This window comes from Ananas comosus, linkage group 11, assembly GCF_001540865.1.
Source record: "Ananas comosus cultivar F153 linkage group 11, ASM154086v1, whole genome shotgun sequence".
In the NCBI taxonomy this organism is placed as follows: Eukaryota; Viridiplantae; Streptophyta; class Magnoliopsida; order Poales; family Bromeliaceae; genus Ananas; species Ananas comosus.
Window position 1 is genome coordinate 11,823,296 of NC_033631.1, and position 19,169 is coordinate 11,842,464.

The 19,169-nt window shown below is 36.8% G+C and overlaps 3 protein-coding genes across 3 annotated transcripts; all 3 read right to left on the reverse strand.

The window, feature by feature from the left end:
- LOC109716970 (NADP-dependent malic enzyme) lies at positions 593 to 5,921 on the reverse strand. The gene is made up of 19 exons (XM_020242597.1): positions 5,710 to 5,921; positions 4,977 to 5,097; positions 4,807 to 4,881; positions 4,552 to 4,703; positions 4,366 to 4,471; positions 4,201 to 4,266; positions 3,962 to 4,057; positions 3,793 to 3,864; positions 3,603 to 3,686; positions 3,400 to 3,498; positions 2,792 to 2,839; positions 2,602 to 2,655; positions 2,392 to 2,490; positions 2,214 to 2,303; positions 2,037 to 2,114; positions 1,845 to 1,919; positions 1,617 to 1,707; positions 1,046 to 1,174; positions 593 to 923 (listed from the first exon to the last, which is right to left on the reverse strand). Exons 1-19 carry the CDS (start codon positions 5,820 to 5,822, stop codon positions 835 to 837), a joined length of 1,737 nt encoding a protein of 578 aa, XP_020098186.1. The 5' UTR covers positions 5,823 to 5,921; the 3' UTR covers positions 593 to 834.
- LOC109717000 lies at positions 11,337 to 13,924 on the reverse strand. Its single transcript, XM_020242638.1, has 3 exons — positions 13,491 to 13,924; positions 12,819 to 12,929; positions 11,337 to 12,669 (listed from the first exon to the last, which is right to left on the reverse strand). Exons 1-3 carry the CDS (start codon positions 13,671 to 13,673, stop codon positions 11,617 to 11,619), a joined length of 1,347 nt encoding a protein of 448 aa, XP_020098227.1. The 5' UTR covers positions 13,674 to 13,924; the 3' UTR covers positions 11,337 to 11,616.
- Positions 14,609 to 18,191, reverse strand: LOC109717275 (senescence/dehydration-associated protein At4g35985, chloroplastic-like). Its single transcript, XM_020242952.1, has 5 exons — positions 17,306 to 18,191; positions 15,956 to 16,086; positions 15,637 to 15,803; positions 15,194 to 15,278; positions 14,609 to 14,984 (listed from the first exon to the last, which is right to left on the reverse strand). The coding sequence occupies exons 1-5, from the start codon at positions 17,852 to 17,854 to the stop codon at positions 14,825 to 14,827; spliced, it is 1,092 nt and encodes a 363-aa protein (XP_020098541.1). The 5' UTR covers positions 17,855 to 18,191; the 3' UTR covers positions 14,609 to 14,824.

The following is a 19,169-nucleotide window of genomic DNA, read 5'->3' on the forward strand; positions in this document are numbered from 1 at the left end:
GATACCATGTTACAATTTGATGTTGTTCGCACTCCTTAAATCTTCCTTTCTCTGATGTTGTTGGAAGTTTGTTTTGTTGGTTATTGTACTGTGTGAAATTCGTTGCTTTTGATACTATGTTTAGAGAAACAGATAACAAATGCCTTTGAAACTCAAAGAATTTGGTTCAATTAGGCAGAACTGATAAATGTTATCGGACATTCTCGTACTCAGCAGCTTAGACTACTAAAATCTTTTTACCAATGGTTACGATGTTTATTCTGCTTCTGCTTTTGGATGCTGGTATGAGAGCTGAACTTTCTTCATAATTTGTTCTAAGTTTTTTTTTTTTTTTTTTGTTTTGGTAACACTTTCCAGGCATCGAAGCTCCTACAAAGCTTCAAACTTAACATTTAACAAGAGATACACATATCTGGATAGTACTTTATACTGTAGATTGATGAGAATGATTTTAACATAGAAGTAGATAAATGTCTGTAGCCCCGCTAAACTCAAAAAGAACGAAAAGCGCTCGATGTCTGTGGAACTGCGGAGCAATCAAGTCACCTGTTCAGTGCCTAAACTCACCAACAAAATTTACACTAAACAGTACTAGATAAAAATTTTAAAATCTTTCATCAGCTAGATTAACATTTATTCAATGCATAGTTCATCACAGACCAGCGCAATAAACCTGGTAATAGAACCAGAACCATCCATGTAGGGCGAGCGAGACACACCATCGCTTACAACAGAGACTCGAGACAGGCAAACTACAACAATTTCGACTGAATTATTACGACAGACAACATATCTGACTTGATGGTTTCACAAGAAAATTTCTCGGAGCTTCGTCTATCGGTAGTTACGGTAAATAGGAGTGTACATGCAGCTCTCTGCGTACTTCACCAAGTTTTCTGGGCGAGGGAGGCGGCTCGCCAAACCTGCGCATGACAAGAAGAAACATGAGATGATGCACAAAAACATTACAAACAAAATGCAGATTCACTGTCCTTCAAAAAGGCCAGCTAATGAAAAAAAGAGAAAAAAAGAAAGAAAAACAGACCAAGTTCATATGCTTTGGCAGCTACGTTGGCGGCGATGTGAGCAGATATCTTTCTAATATTCGAGAAAGGCGGGTAGATCAGGCCTTTCTCGTAGTTCTCCGCCGTCACCTGCTGGGCCAAAGCTTCAGCTGTTCCAAGAAAAGCGTTAAGAGATATTGGAGAGGGGAGAATAAGCGATAAGTGCCAAATTGAAAAGGGTGTGGGTGAAATGATTCCCAGGAAAGACATAACCATTAGCTTTTGAGGACCAAAAATATAGGAACCAGGTCAAGGAAATAGAACAAACTCTCCATTCTTTAAAAATTTTAAGCTGTTTGGCAAAATTGAACCATACTTCTTCTGTCATTTGTGCACCAATAATCCCAAATAACAGAAGTTTTAGCCTATAAACATTTTCGATAGCTTTTCTGGCCCAAGAAGCAAACCAAACTAAACCGCACATGCGATACTTTCTCAATGTTCTACAAATGCATTTTCTTCGTTTGCCAGAAAATCTTCAAACTAATCATAGGTAATCCGACATAAGAGCATTACATTATAAATTAGTTTTTGTAGTTGGTATATACTTACAAGCTGCAAGAAGCATGTCATCATGCACATGAATTGCCCCCGAGATCACCACACCGAGGCCAAATCCAGGAAAAATGTAAGCATTGTTTGCCTTGCAAAAACAAAAACAAAAAAAAAAAGAAATACAAAATTCAGTTATTCAACTGTTCAATACCGATAAGTATTTAGTCACCAGCAAATTCAGTCACCAAGAACAAGAACATGAAAAGCGAGAGCAAAAATATTAACCTGGCCGGGCACAAAAATCTTGCCATCATACTCAACTGGATCAAATGGACTCCCACTAGCAAATATTGCTCGACCCTGTAAAAATAATAATTGTGGTGCTGCGTCATGGATTAATAAAGCATACTCCTACCAATACCAACTCTGAATAAGAGAAGAATATATAGAAGTGGAAAAGAAAAGGGGAATTATTACCTTAGTCCATGTGTATGCCTGTTCGGCAGTACATTCAGATTGTGAAGTAGGGTTAGATAAAGCAAGAATCACAGGCTTCTGCGTATTGTAACAAGACATTATTAGATCTTTCAATTATGGTTCAACCAAACACAGAAAACTGGAGGTGAAAAAAGAAAACCCAAGAATGGAATTTACCTCATTAAAAGATGCCATGGCTTCAACTACATCCTTAGTGAAGGTTTGTCCCACACCAGATGATCCTATTAGAACAGTTGGCTTAATAGCCTGAAAAAAGGATGAAAATAAGCATATTCTTATATGGAATTCTAACAGCTAGAACCATTATAAAGCATTATGGACGATGACTCGGTACCTTAACAGCATCTAAGAGGGTCTTAACAGGTTCATGCTCGTGGGCCCATGGCTTCTTGAAATGTTGGAGAGACTCCTTGCGTGAGCTCACAATCAATCCCTATAATGCAATGTACTTCCATGTGAGGTTCAACTATTGTGATGCAGAAGAAGGGTTGATTTAAGGAGTTTTCTGAGTAAGGAGAAACAAGTTTTTTGCATAAAGCAAAACCTTAGAATCCACAAGCCAGATTTTCTTGCGAGTCTCTTCTATTGGAGATTTTGTCTGCAAAATGACACAATTAATCATTTGTTTTTAGTCAAGATCAGATCTAGAGTGGTAGAGCCAGAGCAGAAATTTTGTATCGAGTATAACTAGATAGGAAATAATGGGGAATCTATATAGAACAAAGGTATAATACCTGCTTGGACATCTCAAGAGCTATAAGTTCAGCAATACCCGTCCCAGCCTGCAAGCACCAAAGACTAAGTATCTCTAATGTAGTAGATTTTATAGGGAAAGAAAATGCCAAGGGATACAGCATGAAAACACACACACACACACACACCCGCACGAAAAAAAAAAAACCATGGATTCATATGGAAAGATGAGGTATATCCACAGCGTAAATACACGCTTCTGTCAAATAATCTGACCAAAATGCTAATGTGTTGGAAAAACACCCTGATATGACATACATGAGGATTATTAATGTCGTGACAAATAACTTACAATAGTTATGTAAATAAGAACAATCCTCAAGTTTACTTTAAAGTACTGAAGTTGGAAGTGAACTACTTGGATTCATTATGCGACTAAGGGACTAGTATAGTATATATAGTCCCAAGGATCCAACAACTCAGTGAACTAGACACTGAAATGCAACAAAATATTGGCGCCCTACATGATGTATTGGCTGATATAGATAACTTTATAAAGTAATGTCGTAAAAGTTGAAATGCTTGCATAATCAGATGCTGGCCAGAACGGAGAGAAAAAAAAAAAAAAAGAACAGGCAAAGGGAAAGACCTCCCCAGCACCAAGAAACAAGAAAGTGTGCTCTGCTAAGGTTCCGCTGACCAACTTTAAAGCTGCAACAACCCCAGCAAGGACCACAGAGGCTGTACCCTGCAATGCTCAAAACTACCAAAATTAGATATTTTTTCTTGACCTCTGCAAACTACAATATTTCAAATAATTGCATTATCACAAGGAAAAGATCCAACTTAGACCTGAATATCATCATTGAAGACGAGATGAGTTTTCCTATACTTAGCAAGAAGTTCAAATGCATTGTGGTTGGCAAAATCTTCGAACTACAAAACAAATGGATAAATCATTATGGAGAGAACAAAAAGAAATTGAAATTTGACAATTCATCATGAGATGGAAATCATATCATTTCCGGTGATTATTACCAACCTGAACGAGGACCTTTTCCCCATAGTTCTGCTTGACGGCAGTCATAAATTCTTGCAGAAGATCAGCATATTCCTGATTCAGTGCAAGTTGAAGACTACACATTAGCATTTCAAGCAACAGAATAGTAACAAGCAGAATATGAATGAGAATAATAAAGGTGGAATGGAACCTGGCCGGTAGCCCTTCTTTGCCTTAATCCAATGTAGAAATCATCTTTTAGCAGCGCCTCATTGTTTGTTCCCACATCAATTGTGATGGGTAAGCACTACATCAAACAACATTTCTTGATGTTTTCTTCCTCAAAGATAAACAAATATACTTAGAAAGTACATGATATTAAACTCATTTAAGTGAACTATGATGAGGAAATGATCAAACTATTAAAGTAAAAAAGAATGAAATGCTTACGGCAGATGGGCGAACTCCTCCGAGAGCAGTGTAAAGAGCAAGCTTGCCCACAGGTATTCCCATTCCCTATGTAAATTTCGACCAGCAAATTCTTAATTCAGATTAATAAGAATGCAAAACCACAAAGCAAATTCCTAACAAAGTCTCAATGCATGTGTAGCTTACTTGGCAGCCAAGGTCACCGAGCCCTAAAATCCGCTCACCATCAGTGACGACAATAACCTGGATGCTCTTCTGGGGCCAGTTTTTCAGCACCTCAAGTATCTTCCCTCTGCAAAATGACGAAGCCCCTCACGTTCACTACAAAAGGTTTCAATAAATGACAAGTGATACAAGAAAGTGGCATCTTACTTTTCTTTTAGACTGATATACAACCCCTGAGGATGCCTAAAGATGCATCCATACTTCTGGCAAGCCTCACCGACAGTCGGTGTGTAAACAACCGGAAGCAACTCCTCGACGTTGTCAATGAGAAGCTTGTAGAAAAGCCTCTCATTTCTCTCCTGCAAAGCAGATCGTCTTTACTAAATATTGATCGAGTCAAGAACACTCGGAACCCAAAATCCATCAATAAAACAGTAGAAAGAGAGTTCATCTTTAACCTACTTGAAGATCCATCATGGCCATGTAACGCTGCAGGGGCACCTGATACTGCCGAAGATTGTGCATGAGCTTCTTCTCCTGGGGAACACATTTGCGCACATGGATCAACCAACACATTTGGGTTCAACATGGAATGGTTTAGATGAGTTCTAAATAGCACACAGCATGCAAACCTGAAGCTCTTGTGTAACAATTGCAGGGGGCAAGAGGCCTCGCAAGTAGTGGGCATCCCTCTCTTTCTCCGTAAAGGCGAGACCTTTGTTGTGGTGCGGATCCCTCAACAAAGTGTACCCACTAAAGAGAATAAAGAACAAAGAGAGGTTCAAGTTAACCAGATACCAAGCAAAGAACAGTATATAATTCTTCCATAATGCCAAAGAGCAACATGTTCACTCATATTACTCCAAATCTCATTTCAGGTTTAAAAAAAAAAAAAAACAAACAAACAAATGGAAATAGGGATTGAGTAGTAGTACTATTTTGGCATTAACTTCCACATAGGCTAAACTTCGAAAGAGATGTATATATATTTTAATCAAAGATCGTTGTGATCAATTCAAAATATAAGATTTGTTACGGCGGAAAACGTAAAAAGGAAGCTACTTTTGATGTTTACTTAAATTAGAGAAAAAATTGCTTTTTTATTCCAATTGATATCGATTCTTAAACTAAATAAGCAGCATCAGAGTAGAGTCGTCCACGCAAGTTTAGCATGACCAATTCATCTACAGCACCAACAAGATACCACATTGAATACACCGTAAATTAGGGTTTAAATGGACACAAATAAAAACATCAAAACCCGGTCAAACCCAACCAAATCTGAATCAAACAAATCCGACAAAATCCACCAAAAAACGCGTAAAAAAAAATTGAGGAAAAATTAGGCAAAACCGAGGATCGAACCTGGCGACGGAGATGGTCCACGGGGTGACGAGCTGCTCCTCCGTCGCCCGATCCTCGCCGTAGGCGTCCTCGACGCCGCCGCCGACGGTGGCCTGGTGGTCCACGTCGCCCATCGCCCTCTCCCTCCCCCTTCCTCCGCCGCAACACCGCTGCACCGCCACCGAGAACCGCCGCGATCGCCGCCGAGAGCCGCGCTTCTCCCCGCCGCACCTCTACTCTCGCCCACGAAACGCAGTGGAGGGAAAGCGAAAGAGCAAAAAGAGAGAAATGAGGAGAAAATGGAGAAGAGAACGATTGAAATAGTGAGAGGCAACGACGACGATGACTACTACTGCAGCCGCCACCGCGTTCTTAATACTCAACACACAAGAAAAAAAAAGAAAAATTTTAACAGCAACGGAATATTCCTTTATTAAATTTATTTAAAAAAATAAAATTTAATTTAGAGGATGCATTTTAAAACTAAAAACAACTTAATAATTTTGGTCACCGTGTTATGGTATGGATGTATATTACTATATCACTATTATTATTTTATTACCAATATATTGTTGGAGCAATTGTGGAGCGCGAACATTGAGAGGGAGTTGGCTTTTTTTCTTGTCCTCTTCTTTTGAGAGAGATGGAGAGAGAGAGAGAGAGAGATGTGGAAAGGATATGATTTGGGCAAAATTTATTTATTTGTGATATATGTATGTATATATATAATCTGGTCTCCCTCGTAAAAGATGTGTGTCCGTAACGTGCATTGTTGGGATGCTTTGATGGTTATTATTATAGATCTATAAGATTAACAAGTAATCGAGATTCCTGACACTGCATGATGCTTGGTTGTGTATTTTATTGTATCCGAATAGTAGAGTTGCATGCGATGGGATGGTTTTTTATAAGAGTTATATTATTTTTTTTAAAAAAATATAGTATTTTATCTATTTCATACATTAAGTAAATGAATTTAGGAGTGGGCTAGTATGCTTATGGACGCACAGAGTCCTCCGTGCTTCCAAGTTATTTTCGATGTTCGGATTTTCGAATTGACGATCGGCTCCGTTAAAGTTGATCTAGAGTATTTGAAGTATCTAGAAAATAAATTTTGTGATTTTTTGATATCATTTGCCTAGTGATCGAAGACGCTCAAAATCAATAATTTTAATGGCCGTGGTGAGCCGGTTGCAAGTTTAACGGTGTAGAAATATCCAAATCACATGAAATTTTGATAAAATTTTTTTTATACCATATAAAACAAGATCAATAATTTTGATCTAAAATTTTAATGTCATATCATCATATTTTGTAAGATTTTTATTTTCAGCCGTTGATTTTGAGCCATTTCGATCACTAGGCAAATGATATCGAAAAATCGCAAAATTTATTTTCTAGATACTTCAAATACTCTAGATCAAGTTTAACTGAGCCGATCGTCGATTTGAGAGTCCGAACATCAAAAATAAAGTGGAAGCACGGAGCCCTCCGCGCTTCCATAAGCATCCTAGCCGCACTAATGAATTTAGCTATATAGAACGAGATAGAAAAAGCGATATGAAAGAGGGTCTTGAAAGAAGACGAAATAATAGTCATATTATTTAAGATAGAAAAATATTATGTGTATATACTATATATATATTGTAGTCGGACTGCTAAACTATTAATAGTACTATTATCAAATTTTCTATAGTTTAATCTATCCTTTTGATATTTTCACTCATTATATCGTACTGTATAACCAACTATCCATTCAATCCTAAAAAATTACAATCATTCTAACCGCATATTTTTTTTATTCAATAGTCAAAAATTTAATAGCACTAATAATTTCGTACTATTAATAATATAATAATCTAAGTTTCTATATATAGATATAAATTTATAGTTTTACTATTAAAAAATTCACAATTTTTTTTGATTATTAAGAATAAAAGATTGATATGATTAGCAGAAGAGTATAAAATTTACACTTGTGTTAGTTGTGCCCAGATAAAATAATAATGATTCATGTTAAAAGATTTAACAAAAAATTTTATTTTTCATATATATATATATATATATATATATATATATATATATATTTTTACACTGAAAATTTCCAATGAAGTACTGCGGCATGTGGACTCCACACTGTTGGTCCACGTGTCAGAATGCTATAAGAAATTATTGAGCCGTACAACCACCTCAGCACGACGAATCAGAGTTGAGCATTTTTCTACGCGTGTATCCGTAGCTCTTCCGCGGAAAACGTGGACTGGTCGTAGCGTACATTGGCGTCGGGGCACAAGTTACGACCGAACGTTTTCCACTGGAGAGGATCCTATGCGTCATCTGGATGTAGCAAATTGCTACATCCCATACAGGTGGCGTTGTTCCATTTGGTTAAAATAATGTGGAAAGGACAAAAAAATAAATGTAAGAGGTAAAAAGTTGTATATTAAATGATTTGGTTCGGATTTTCCTGACAGGACTACAGATAATTCTGATAGAATTACTGCAATTGATTCATCCGATATATAATTCATTAGATATTGCAGTGTTACAAAAAGTGTAAGATCACACTGAAAATATTACTGAAGGGAGCTGGTTGAAATTATTTTTTTGCAATGTAATTTTTTTTTTATGTTTGAACTTTTTATTTTATTACTTATCAATATAATTAATTTACAAGTGCAAATTATAGTTACTAATATTTTAGTAAAAAATATTATCCAAATGATAACAAGGATAATTTTGAAAAAGACTATACTTTTTTGTCAAAATTACTAAATTTTATAGACTAAACCAAACATAATAATACTATAAACATTGCAATCTAGCATTATATTATTGTATTATATATATCAAACGCGCTAATACAGTATCACTAGTAATCTCATTTTGAAATTCAAGATATCTTGATATGTCGAAATATCTTGTAATATTACATAACTCGAACCAAATGTGCCCTAAGGGCTTTTTTGCTTCATCTATTTTAGATTATGAAATCATAATAAAATTTACTCATTTTTTATAGAAATTCGATACTATTTTACTATGGAATGAAAATAGCCTTATTTATTTATGGTCTAACCCGACCGGCATTGACTCATTTCAGAATAAACTAAAATTTTCTCCGACTAACATCTCCTCCTTCTCTGTTTTGGTCACTCTCTCCTAATTAACCAAAATTCCTCCCTCTCTATTTTTTATTCCAATACAATATAATTTTATTTCAAATTTCTATTTCAATCGTGAACCAAACATGTTCTAAATAGAGAATACGAATAAAACAAAAATAATTAAAAATTTTAACATACTGTTAACTATTAGTATATTGACATTTCAATACAATACATAGAACTGTTTAACAAAATTAACTATGATCATTTATCATATCTATCAACATATTAATAATTCAGACTTAATTTCCTAAAGTTTCTCTAGCATAAAAAATAATTTTGGTCTCAAATTAATTAGAAGTGCCCATTTGAAATCTAATAGTTTAGGTCAACACCGTATGGTTGAACAGTAGCCTCCAACCTCGTTTGTACCTGATCACCTCAATCGACACTGCAATAAATAAATTTTGTATATTTCCAAAAGCCTATGATCATTTTTATCTCAAAAAAAAGGAAAAAAAGAAAAGAAAAATCTTTGTAACGCCGTAAAGGGGTAAGGGACTAAAATGTGAGAAAGTGAGGTCGTTAAGTGTGAAAGTGACGGCTTACTATTGAATTTGTGTAACGAATTGTAGCATAAACCCTATAATAAATAATAATAATAGTTATTATTTAATTTGTAAACAAAATTAGCACTTAATATATATACCTTTAATCACAACGCATACTAAATAAACTAAATTTTAATTTTAAAATTTTTATTATAAAGTCGAAAGAACACGGCTTATGAAAGACAACTATTCATCAATAATTTTTGAGCGTCTAGCATCCGTTTGGTTCGGAGTTAAGGGGTGGAATAACCTCTTAACCCCGAAGTTATTCCCAAACATCCACCCCACCCCACTATTCAAACCAAACAAAACACTATTTTACCCATTATCCTTCTTATCCCATCTACTCCAACCAAACGCTATTTTATTCATAACTGGACTAAATCTAATTCTCAACCAAACATAAAATTATACTAATCCCAGTTTAAATCTGAACTTAATTCTATTTCTGAAATAATAAATTTTTACTTGATCCCGAACCAAACGGTGGCCTAAAGTCTAATATTTAGTGCGTGGTCTATTCCGCAATTCGAGCAGTGATGTTCGTCCTCACATTTTGTGGCCGAGATATTTCTAAAGATTTTACAAATATTTTATAATATTATTTTATGTATTATTAATATATTAGTAAATTTATGTAGCATATGTTGACCATAAGTCTCCATATTACAAGAAAGGACACACATCGGTATTACGGTGGAGATAGGGAATCCATAATTGTGGGCGCTCAAAACATTTCTCTTCTAATTTTCTAAGTCGCGTGTGTGAACTTAACACAAAGACTAACAAATAATTATAAGGAATATACTATGTTGAAAAAAAAAAAAAAAAAAAACAAAGTGAATAGTATGCTATTTTTCTCTCAATAAATAATTGAGGAGGTAATACTATTTCTATGGTGGATTGACCCAGTCACACTTTGATGTAATAGCTTGGTGCGAAAAGTAAAAGCATCCATTATTTTCCACCCAAAATAGGCGGTGGAAATTGTCCTTGCATTCTAAACTTAGTACCACGTTTAGATGAACAAACGCCTGATTCGATATACCTCTTCAAATTATTTAAAAAATATATAATATTTGATAGATAAAGAGTACGATTAAATACCTAAAATAAAATTCATTTTCTGAAGAAAACAAATAATCCTTTATATAAAATATGCCCACCCAATAAATTATAGATGCCAAGATCTTCTAATGCGCAATAATCAAACTCCTAATTTCATAATAAGGTAAATCACATTGCTGTTGGAATTATATTATTTAATTAAAAAATTGTGACTCTTCCGACTTTGTAATGGATGAAAAGCAAATTTTTAGTTAATTCCAACCACCAAAAAAAAAAAAAAAAAATCCATTGCGCATGTATTATCATTTAATCTAATCTTAATTGAAATATGCTCTCTAACCCATTTTTTTATTTTGCTTGTTCTGATTCTCCACGTTCTGCGGATACAATAGATGGATTAAGATAAGGAGGGTGAGGGGAGCTTGTCACAAAGGCGATAAGATGCATATTAATATTGTCATGACATGTCATCTTCCCGTAAACAGTTGATGTATCCATTATAAAATAAAAATTCAGAAATTAGATGTGACTGTACAGTCCCATACAGCAAAATCCTACTCCATGCAATTACCCATATAAGCAGAACAGTTCATGAAGAAGTAAAGAATTAGAAATAACAAAACTAGCAATAAACATCATCTGCTATTGAAGATTGGACATCGATGTCGACGGAATATCATAAGGTTTAGCACAGGTCCAAAGAAGTCGATCAAATACCAGAAGCTAAAATCCTACTAATCAAGAAGAGATTTACCAGATATATACATAAGGCATATGTAAACCATTTTGAAGCGATAAAAGTTATGTAAAGAGACTCAAAATGACCTTTTGAATCAAACTGCAACAAGCAAGCTACATAGGATTGAATTACTTGTACCCACCATAAGGGTGTTTTATTCATGAGATTATAAATCCAAGAACCCAGAAGATATTATACTATACGAAAATCAATGCACTGAACATACATACAACAAAATTTTGACGAGTTCAAGCTCCAAGAAAGAATTTAACCTCAATAGCTAACCTCCACAGCAAATACCCTGAAGATGGCATGTAACAGAACAAAAATCACAATCTCGCAGATTGTTTCGAAGACAATATCTCTATTAAGTACAACTGCCAATTTTTGTTTCAACCTGCCGCTATCTTGCAACACTGAAACTGGAAGCATTTTCACTTGAGACCTCTTCAAGCATATCTAGAAAACCTTTCCTTGTCGTCCTCTCAAAGACAGTTTTATCGAAGTGTAGTTCATTTGTCGAAACTGCATCAAATTTCGTCCAGAGTTCTTTTTTCAGTGTTTCTTCTCCAGGCTTCTTACCATTAGTCCTTATAGTGCTTTCGAAGTTATTCCATCCAGAGGTACCAAGCAAAGAAGCCCTACTATTAGTAGGAGGTGTTTGGAGCGGCTTTTCATTCGGTGGCTCCATTAGTACACAAGTCTTCGGGGGCGACAAGAACCATTCAAGAGTTCCATCGACTTCCCTCCTACGAGCACCCACAGTATTAAGAGCTGGCTGGAACTGAAAGAGCTCCTTGTACTTCGATGCCAAGCTCTGTGAAACTTCTTCCATTAACAGCTCATCAAAGTGTCCAGAAATCTTATTGTCTTGAGTTGCTTCAAACACGTTGATTTCTTTGTTACTTGAGGGCTTAGAGATCGGCTTGAGTGCTGATGTCCTCAAGCAAGGAGTTAGCAAAAGTACAGAGGTTCTCCTGCTCTTCTGGTTCGAAAATCGCACAGGTGAGAAATGTGAAGTCACCAAAGGCTTTAAAACATCACTTGTTACGTCCTTCGCTTTCACGCACTGTAGTAAATCGACATGATTTGTAGGGTTGATTAAGGACTCGGGCAATTGATGAGGGTTGTTTTCATCCTTAGAGGCAAGAATTTCCACCACTCGTTTCGATGATGTCATGTATTTACACGAACGAATTTTGGGGGTGGGCAACGGTGTTAGAAGAAATAACTGCCTCTCATTCCCAACCCGACAAGCACCAGCACGCCAGGAAACGAGGGGCGAAGGAGAGACTATCACATCCAGATCAGGTAATGTCTCATTTTTCGCCACCACATTTCCGTCTCCTGCTGCGGCAGCAGAAGAAACAGGACAAGAATCTAAATTGCTTTCCGACTGATTCTCAGAAATGGGCGAAGTACTTGCAAATGCTTGTTGGAGCCTTAGCGACCAGGACTGCTTAGAATAAAGAAAACACATAACAATAAAATGGAGCATTAGATGTAAGACTCCTACCAAATCTGATACCGACAAAAGTTAATTTGATCCCAGGTTAATAACATAATAACAGTATTGAGTGGTGACTAATTGACGGCAGTGTATACCTTCAAAGATGAATGCATATCAGACAAGGCATGTCTGAAGGATTCTATCTCTTGGGTTCCTTTCTTGGCGGCCGTTTTACAATGAAGGGTTTCCGCGGCAAGCTTATCGACCTGTAAAAGCATAGTATAGTAAGAAACCATATGATTATGAGAAACAATGAGGTTCTTGTTGATCATTAAACACCAAACGTTTAAAGACAGTATATACCTTACACAACCGTGTTTCCTTAAAAACGTAATAATTTCTCTCAAACAAAAACCAATTCCGCAGAGTAATAAAAAAATAAAAGTATAACTATGCAATTTTGATCAGAAATAAAGAGCCAACTTAGATCAACGTTCCGGTCAAGCAATGGTATTATGATGATTTATGCACTACGTACTCACTTTTATTGCATCTAATTGATGTAATTATCCATATTCAACGAGTAAGGATGGAGTTGAAACAATAAGTTAAAACAAAATCCCAAAACGCCCAAAACACCGCCCAAGAAGTAGTTTTTAGGTCAAAATATATCAAAAGATTCACCAAAAATCAGGAAAGCGCGATTAGCTAAACAGGAAAGGAAACGAGTTCTTATCGAACCAAACAAACATCTAGGGCATCGCATTCGCGTAAATTTCTAGCTATCGGAAACGTGCGAGAAATTAGGGTTTTCACCGAACACAAACCTGGTTGATGAGATCGGAAAGATCGGAGCGCACGAGGAGGAGGAGATCGAGAGCGCCGTCGCTCCCATCACCCGCTGGGGCCTTCTCCTTCTTGCGGGATCTCAGCGGCTTCCGACCGTTGGATATATCCGAAAGGGGCTTCTTCTTCGCCGTCGATTTGCCCCCTCTGGTGCTTCTCAGCATTTTCTCGATCTCTTCTATCGGCTTTTTTCTTTTTTCTAGGGTTTCGATCGGAAGAGGAAGGGGTCGAAGGAGGAGAAATTGGAGGAGGAGGATGAGAGTGAAAAAGAGAGAAAGGGGGAGGACGAGAGGAACGAGGAGTCCAACGGTCGACAAACCGAGCGGGGTTAGGGTTTTACTTCGGTTTGAAATTTTACCACCGTTTTGTCTATGTATAAGCAATAACTAGATATTTGCCTATTACAGGAATAGGTATAAATATAAAAATAAAAAAATAATATTTAGATGAAAATTAGGTTGTTTTTGGAAATAAAAAAAATAACGTTTGGATAGATAATATAGAATAAAAAAAATAATGGATAGTTATATATAAAAAATAGAGGTATTGGTGGAGATAGTTATATCCGGTTATTATAAATAATCGAAAAATACTATTTTTCAGTAAAAAATTAGCGTTTGGATATAAAAAAGGGATAAAGAGTTATTCCACTCCTTATCCCCAATCCAAACGCTACGGTCCAAGTGATGAGGTACGTTTAATAGAAGGAAACTACGTATATATCCCACTAAAGAAGCCCAATTGAGTTAATAGTGTTAATGCTGAGTTTTGGCTTTAAAACAAATTATGAAAAATGAAAAATTAAAAACAAAATTCTAAATTCTAAGAAAATATTCCGTTAACAATTGTTAGGAGAAGTAATTAGGTTCCATTAGTTTCTCTCAATGAATTCCCAGATAAATGATTAGATGATGGATTGTTAGAAAATGAGAAGTTTAAGGTACTTAAATGCGATATAAAGATAATTAAAGGATACTATACAAACTTACCTAGGAAATGTAAGATGTTTGATAATAAAATTTGTCTCGAATCCCTTCCCGATCTCATACCATTGTGAAAACAAATACTCTTAACATTACAGATAAATAAAATTTTCTAATTCTTTCAAATATTTAGTAATTTTTAGTATTTAGATATAAATTTAATGACTTATGACTTGACATTTCACATCGACAATCATTTATGCCTGCAATAGTACGTTTGGTACACAACATTTTTTGAATGTCACAGGGATGGTACCCTAGAAATCAATGGAACATTGTGATGTCACAATGCCCACACACTTTGTGCTTTGGAATTACTGAGCACAAATCACTCAGTTTCTCTTCCTCACTGCATTCTTTAGCATGCTAGATGGGAGAGATGAAGATGGAGTGATGGCCTTCCTGATCTTGAATAAATTCCAAGCTGTTCCGACGGCGTGTCCTGCCGCCGCAAATGCGTCTTCTGTTGCCTCTCCCGCATTCTCTCCGAACCTAGCAATATGATCATTTATTAAATTCCAATATCAATAGAGAGAAATCAAAATAATAGCATTTGCACATTAGCTATTCATGTTCTTGTATTGTTGTTTTATATTTTTTATTTTAGTAGTGCTTTGTACTTTGGCCTTGATTAATTAGCTGAGATTTAAGGTAATTCCTACTTAATAGTAATATTCCGTAAGGTAAATTATTTGGCTCACCTCTTAGACACTGCACCAGAGACGACTCCAGAAGTGGCTGCAATACTTTTTCTTTCAGCAACCTCTACAGCATCCATAACCTTATCTGCAGTTCAAACTTCACTATTACACAAAGAAATAAAATCAACCTCGAAACAGAGCAACCTACGTAACCTAAAAATCAATCTAATGAAAAAAAAGGGGTCCAAAAATATTCTTGATGCACATGCTCACATGTGTGGTAGAGATCCTACACGAAGCGACGGGAAGAGACAATGGAATTGGTAAACTACGAGGATATATAACACATTGAGTAGTCTAGTAGGAAATCGAGCACACAAGATCACAAAACTAGGTTTTTATACCATATTGTCTAAAAGATTGATTTAACAATAAACAGTTCAGAAGTAGTTCTAACATCTGAGATCTTGATTTCATTACAATGTAACAATCTTTTTACTTACTAATGGCATCAAGAGAGGCCAAGAGAACCTCTCCAGGGACCGTAGCGAGAAAGGCCTTTCCAGTTTTTGATTGAAGCAGTGGTGCTCCTATAGTCCCCGTGAGTGTTACAACTGCATCAAGCAAAGATTGGCTCATTCTCTCTGTCATTTCTGATAGCTTCCTCACCCTGAATTAAAAAGAACAATTTTACACAAAATTAATACTAATTATGGTCATGTTTGATATCAAATATGTCATTATAATGCTTGCGCTAAGTTAGACACATTTTCGCTGAAAAATCCTATGGAATTTCATCAAAGTTATTCTATGATTGAGTACCTTTTGATGCTCTTGTTGATTGCTCCGCGCTTATTCGCGTCGCGATTTCTATCAGCTCTATCCTTCTCGTTAGGAACACTTGTGCTGGCGCCTGCAGCTTGAGGCCGAAACAAATCTGCTCCCTTTTGAACCTGCAATACTACTGCGAGTTCTACCGTTCATTTCACCAGACAAAAAGTTCAAATTTGTTTGTTCACGTGGTAAATTTATTTTACAAAAATGGGCTAAAGTTTTGAACTTTTTCACCAAATATATATTGTTTCTATTTTACAACATATATATCTATAGAGTAAGTCTCCCGTGCTTTCGAAAGTACGGAGGCTTCCGTGCTTGTAAGTTGTTTTTGATGATAGGACATCCGATTCGACGATCGGCTCCGTTAGGCATAATCTACGCTATTAGAACTATCTAGAAACCAAATTTCATAATTTTTCAACATTATCTACCAGGCGATCAAAGGGTCTCAAAAATGACTATTTTAACGGCCGATGTGGCACGTTTTTAAGTTCAACGGTGTAGAAGTATCCAAATTATATGAAACTTTAATAGAAAATTCTATTTAACATCAAGAGCACGAATAATACTTCCGATTTGAAATTTTAGTTTTTTATCACTGTTTTTTATAAAAATTTTTATTTTCAGCCGTTCATTTTGAGACTACTCATTTACTAGGCAAACGAAGTCAAAAAATTATGAAATTTGGTTATAGATAGTTCTAATAGCATAGATCATGTCTAACGGAACCGATCACCGAATTGGATGTCCCATCGTCGAAAACAACTTACAAGCACGAAGGCTTCCGTACTTTCGAAAGCATAAGAGCCTAGCTCTATATATATATATATATATATATATATAGAGTTGGACTGGGCTACTATTAGTAGCAAAATTTCATTATTGCTACCAGTTTTTTAGCCTTTGGATCAACTCTTTTCATTATTTCTAACAATTGGATTAAATACTATAACCCAGTGGGGACCACTCAACCCTAGGGGGACCACTCAACTCTAACCGACGAATATCATCCTGACCCTACAATTTTTCATCCAAGGGTTAAAAACTTGATAGCAAAAAAGAGCGATTTACTATTAATAGTATTCCAGCCTAATTATATATATATATATATATAAAATATTTAATGCTGGTCTTTGTATCAAGTTGGTTTTGGGATCGAGTCAAGCTCGAGTTATTTTTGGACTAATCTTGATGTTAACAACAACCCAACATATTCAACTCAAACCCACGTTAAGTCACAGTCCTATGTCTCACAATGTTGGACTCCAATGAGGCAACCGATCAAACACCTTGCCTACAACAACAACGAGAACAAAGGGAGCCCAACAACGTTACCTGAGCAGTGTAAGCGTTGCTGCACATGAAGATCCCCTTCACGATCTCCCCCGTCCCCCCCGCGATCGCCTTCGCCAAAACCCCATTGTAATCCTCCACCCTCGGCGCGCACTCCTTCCAATCCACCTCCTTGTTTTTCTCCGCCCTATCCGAAGGCGCGGAGAAGCACGCGTTCTCCTTAAGAAACGCGTCCAAAGAGGCCAACCTCTCCCCGATCCCCTCCTCCCCAGCCGCGAACGAGACCCCGTAGTTCAAAAACCCTCCTCCCCCCTCGCCTCCGCCATGGTCAGGGATGGTGAAGAGGTAGTTTCGGGGGCCGAGCTTGACGACGGGCTCGTCCTTCGCGAGCGGCCACCCGAGGCCGCGCCCCACGCGCACCACGGTGGCGAGCGCCGCGCCCCTGCTCTCCACGCGCACCACCGCGAGCTCGCCGGCGCCGAGCGCCACCGCGTCGCCGTCGCCGACGAGGTGCGCCGTCGCGCCCGGGACGCGGAGGATCGTCTCCTCCCTGGTGCGCGGGGGCGCGGATCTAGGGACGCAGCAACCCATGGCGACGGTGTTGGATTTTGGCGAGGTTTTAGGGTTTGCGCGCACTCGATTTTATTAGGTTTTTTCTCTTCGCGAAGAAGCTTTGCAGATGAGATAGCATCAATCGTCGGAAAGGGATGAATTAAGCGGCTCCGGAATGATTCGATTGGCATTTCTTTTTGCGGCGGCAGCGGCTTTATTCCAAGCTTGAGAAACACTCTCTCCATCTTCTCCCAGCTTTTCGACAGCACCTAAGATGATACAGAATATATTCGCCTACTGGCAACTGATTTGCTGCACGGCAGTGGAAGTGCGCACCAGCAAAACTATCCCACTCTTATTCCACACAAATCGCCATACAAATTTCTATGAAAATAACTTTATAACAAATAATTAATTAAAAAGCGCAATAGTTAAGACTTAAAACTTCTTGTATCTTCGAATACATACATCTGAGTTTGTTCTGAATCAGAATTTTTCTAACAGATTGGATGTTGGAACAAGCTACTGCTAATAGAACATGTTAAGGGAATTCCCCTAAATAAGTGTTTTTTTTTTTAAGATAAAGGTAGCACGCTACTCGCTTCATTTATTTAAAAAATAAATTTTGCTATAAATATTGAGGTAGTAGAGTTTCAAATGGATTAAACAGTTACATAAAAAAAATATATATATACATAAATAAATAAAGATAAAAAAATAAAAAGGTAACTTAGAATTGCAAAATTTAGCCTATTTCTTTATCATTTTACAAATTTGTCGTATATATAACCACTAAGATGTCAAAAGATTGGTTTTCCTACATTAGTGTTGATATATGTATTCTTACCGAGCATTATGTTACCATTTTCTTTTTAGAAGTAGAGAATGTCACTTCCGATTTATCTGATTGATCCATTAGCATGTGGCCCACTCTCCATTTCCTCCATATGCACCGAATTTTACGGTGTTCGGAGTGGATCAACCGAGTTTCCATTTCGCTTGATTGGTTTCACGATATTGGATGTCGTTTTCCACGTCGCGTTGAACTTGTGATCAGCGCGGACGACCACCATGCATTGTTTCCTTCAGCTTTAAAGTTTCAGTACTACGTTCATAGTCATGTCAAATTAAATTTAGATAACAACCGCTGCGCTAGCTCAGTGCTTGCGGCACGCACGGCATCTTACTTACTAATTGTGGTTCAAGCACGTTCCACCGTAGTTTTATTCGGTTTTAATCTTATCTTTTAAGATTATGTTAGTTTCTGAAGAAAAAGAAAAAGAAAAACATTCCCCTTTAAATCGTTCGAGTGTGTCAAATCATATGAACATATCCAATATACATACATTGAACC

Excerpts from the sequence above, each read along its gene's own strand:
- LOC109716970 (XM_020242597.1), bottom strand. The coding sequence starts at position 5,822 with ATGGGCGACGTGGACCACCAGGCCACCGTCGGCGGCGGCGTCGAGGAC. Across the intron at positions 2,491-2,601 it reads TCTGGCTTGTGGATTCTAAG|GGATTGATTGTGAGCTCACG; the intron begins GTTTTGCTTTAT and ends ATTGCATTATAG. Across the intron at positions 2,304-2,391 it reads CCCTCTTAGATGCTGTTAAG|GCTATTAAGCCAACTGTTCT; the intron begins GTACCGAGTCAT and ends TCCTTTTTTCAG.
- LOC109717000 (XM_020242638.1), bottom strand. The coding sequence starts at position 13,673 with ATGCTGAGAAGCACCAGAGGGGGCAAATCGACGGCGAAGAAGAAGCCC. Across the intron at positions 12,930-13,490 it reads TTTCCGATCTCATCAACCAG|GTCGATAAGCTTGCCGCGGA; the intron begins GTTTGTGTTCGG and ends ATGCTTTTACAG. Across the intron at positions 12,670-12,818 it reads ATATGCATTCATCTTTGAAG|TCCTGGTCGCTAAGGCTCCA; the intron begins GTATACACTGCC and ends TATTCTAAGCAG.
- LOC109717275 (XM_020242952.1), bottom strand. The coding sequence starts at position 17,854 with ATGGGTTGCTGCGTCCCTAGATCCGCGCCCCCGCGCACCAGGGAGGAG. Across the intron at positions 16,087-17,305 it reads GCAACGCTTACACTGCTCAG|GTTCAAAAGGGAGCAGATTT; the intron begins GTAACGTTGTTG and ends GTAGTATTGCAG. Across the intron at positions 15,804-15,955 it reads ATCAACAAGAGCATCAAAAG|GGTGAGGAAGCTATCAGAAA; the intron begins GTACTCAATCAT and ends TTTTTAATTCAG.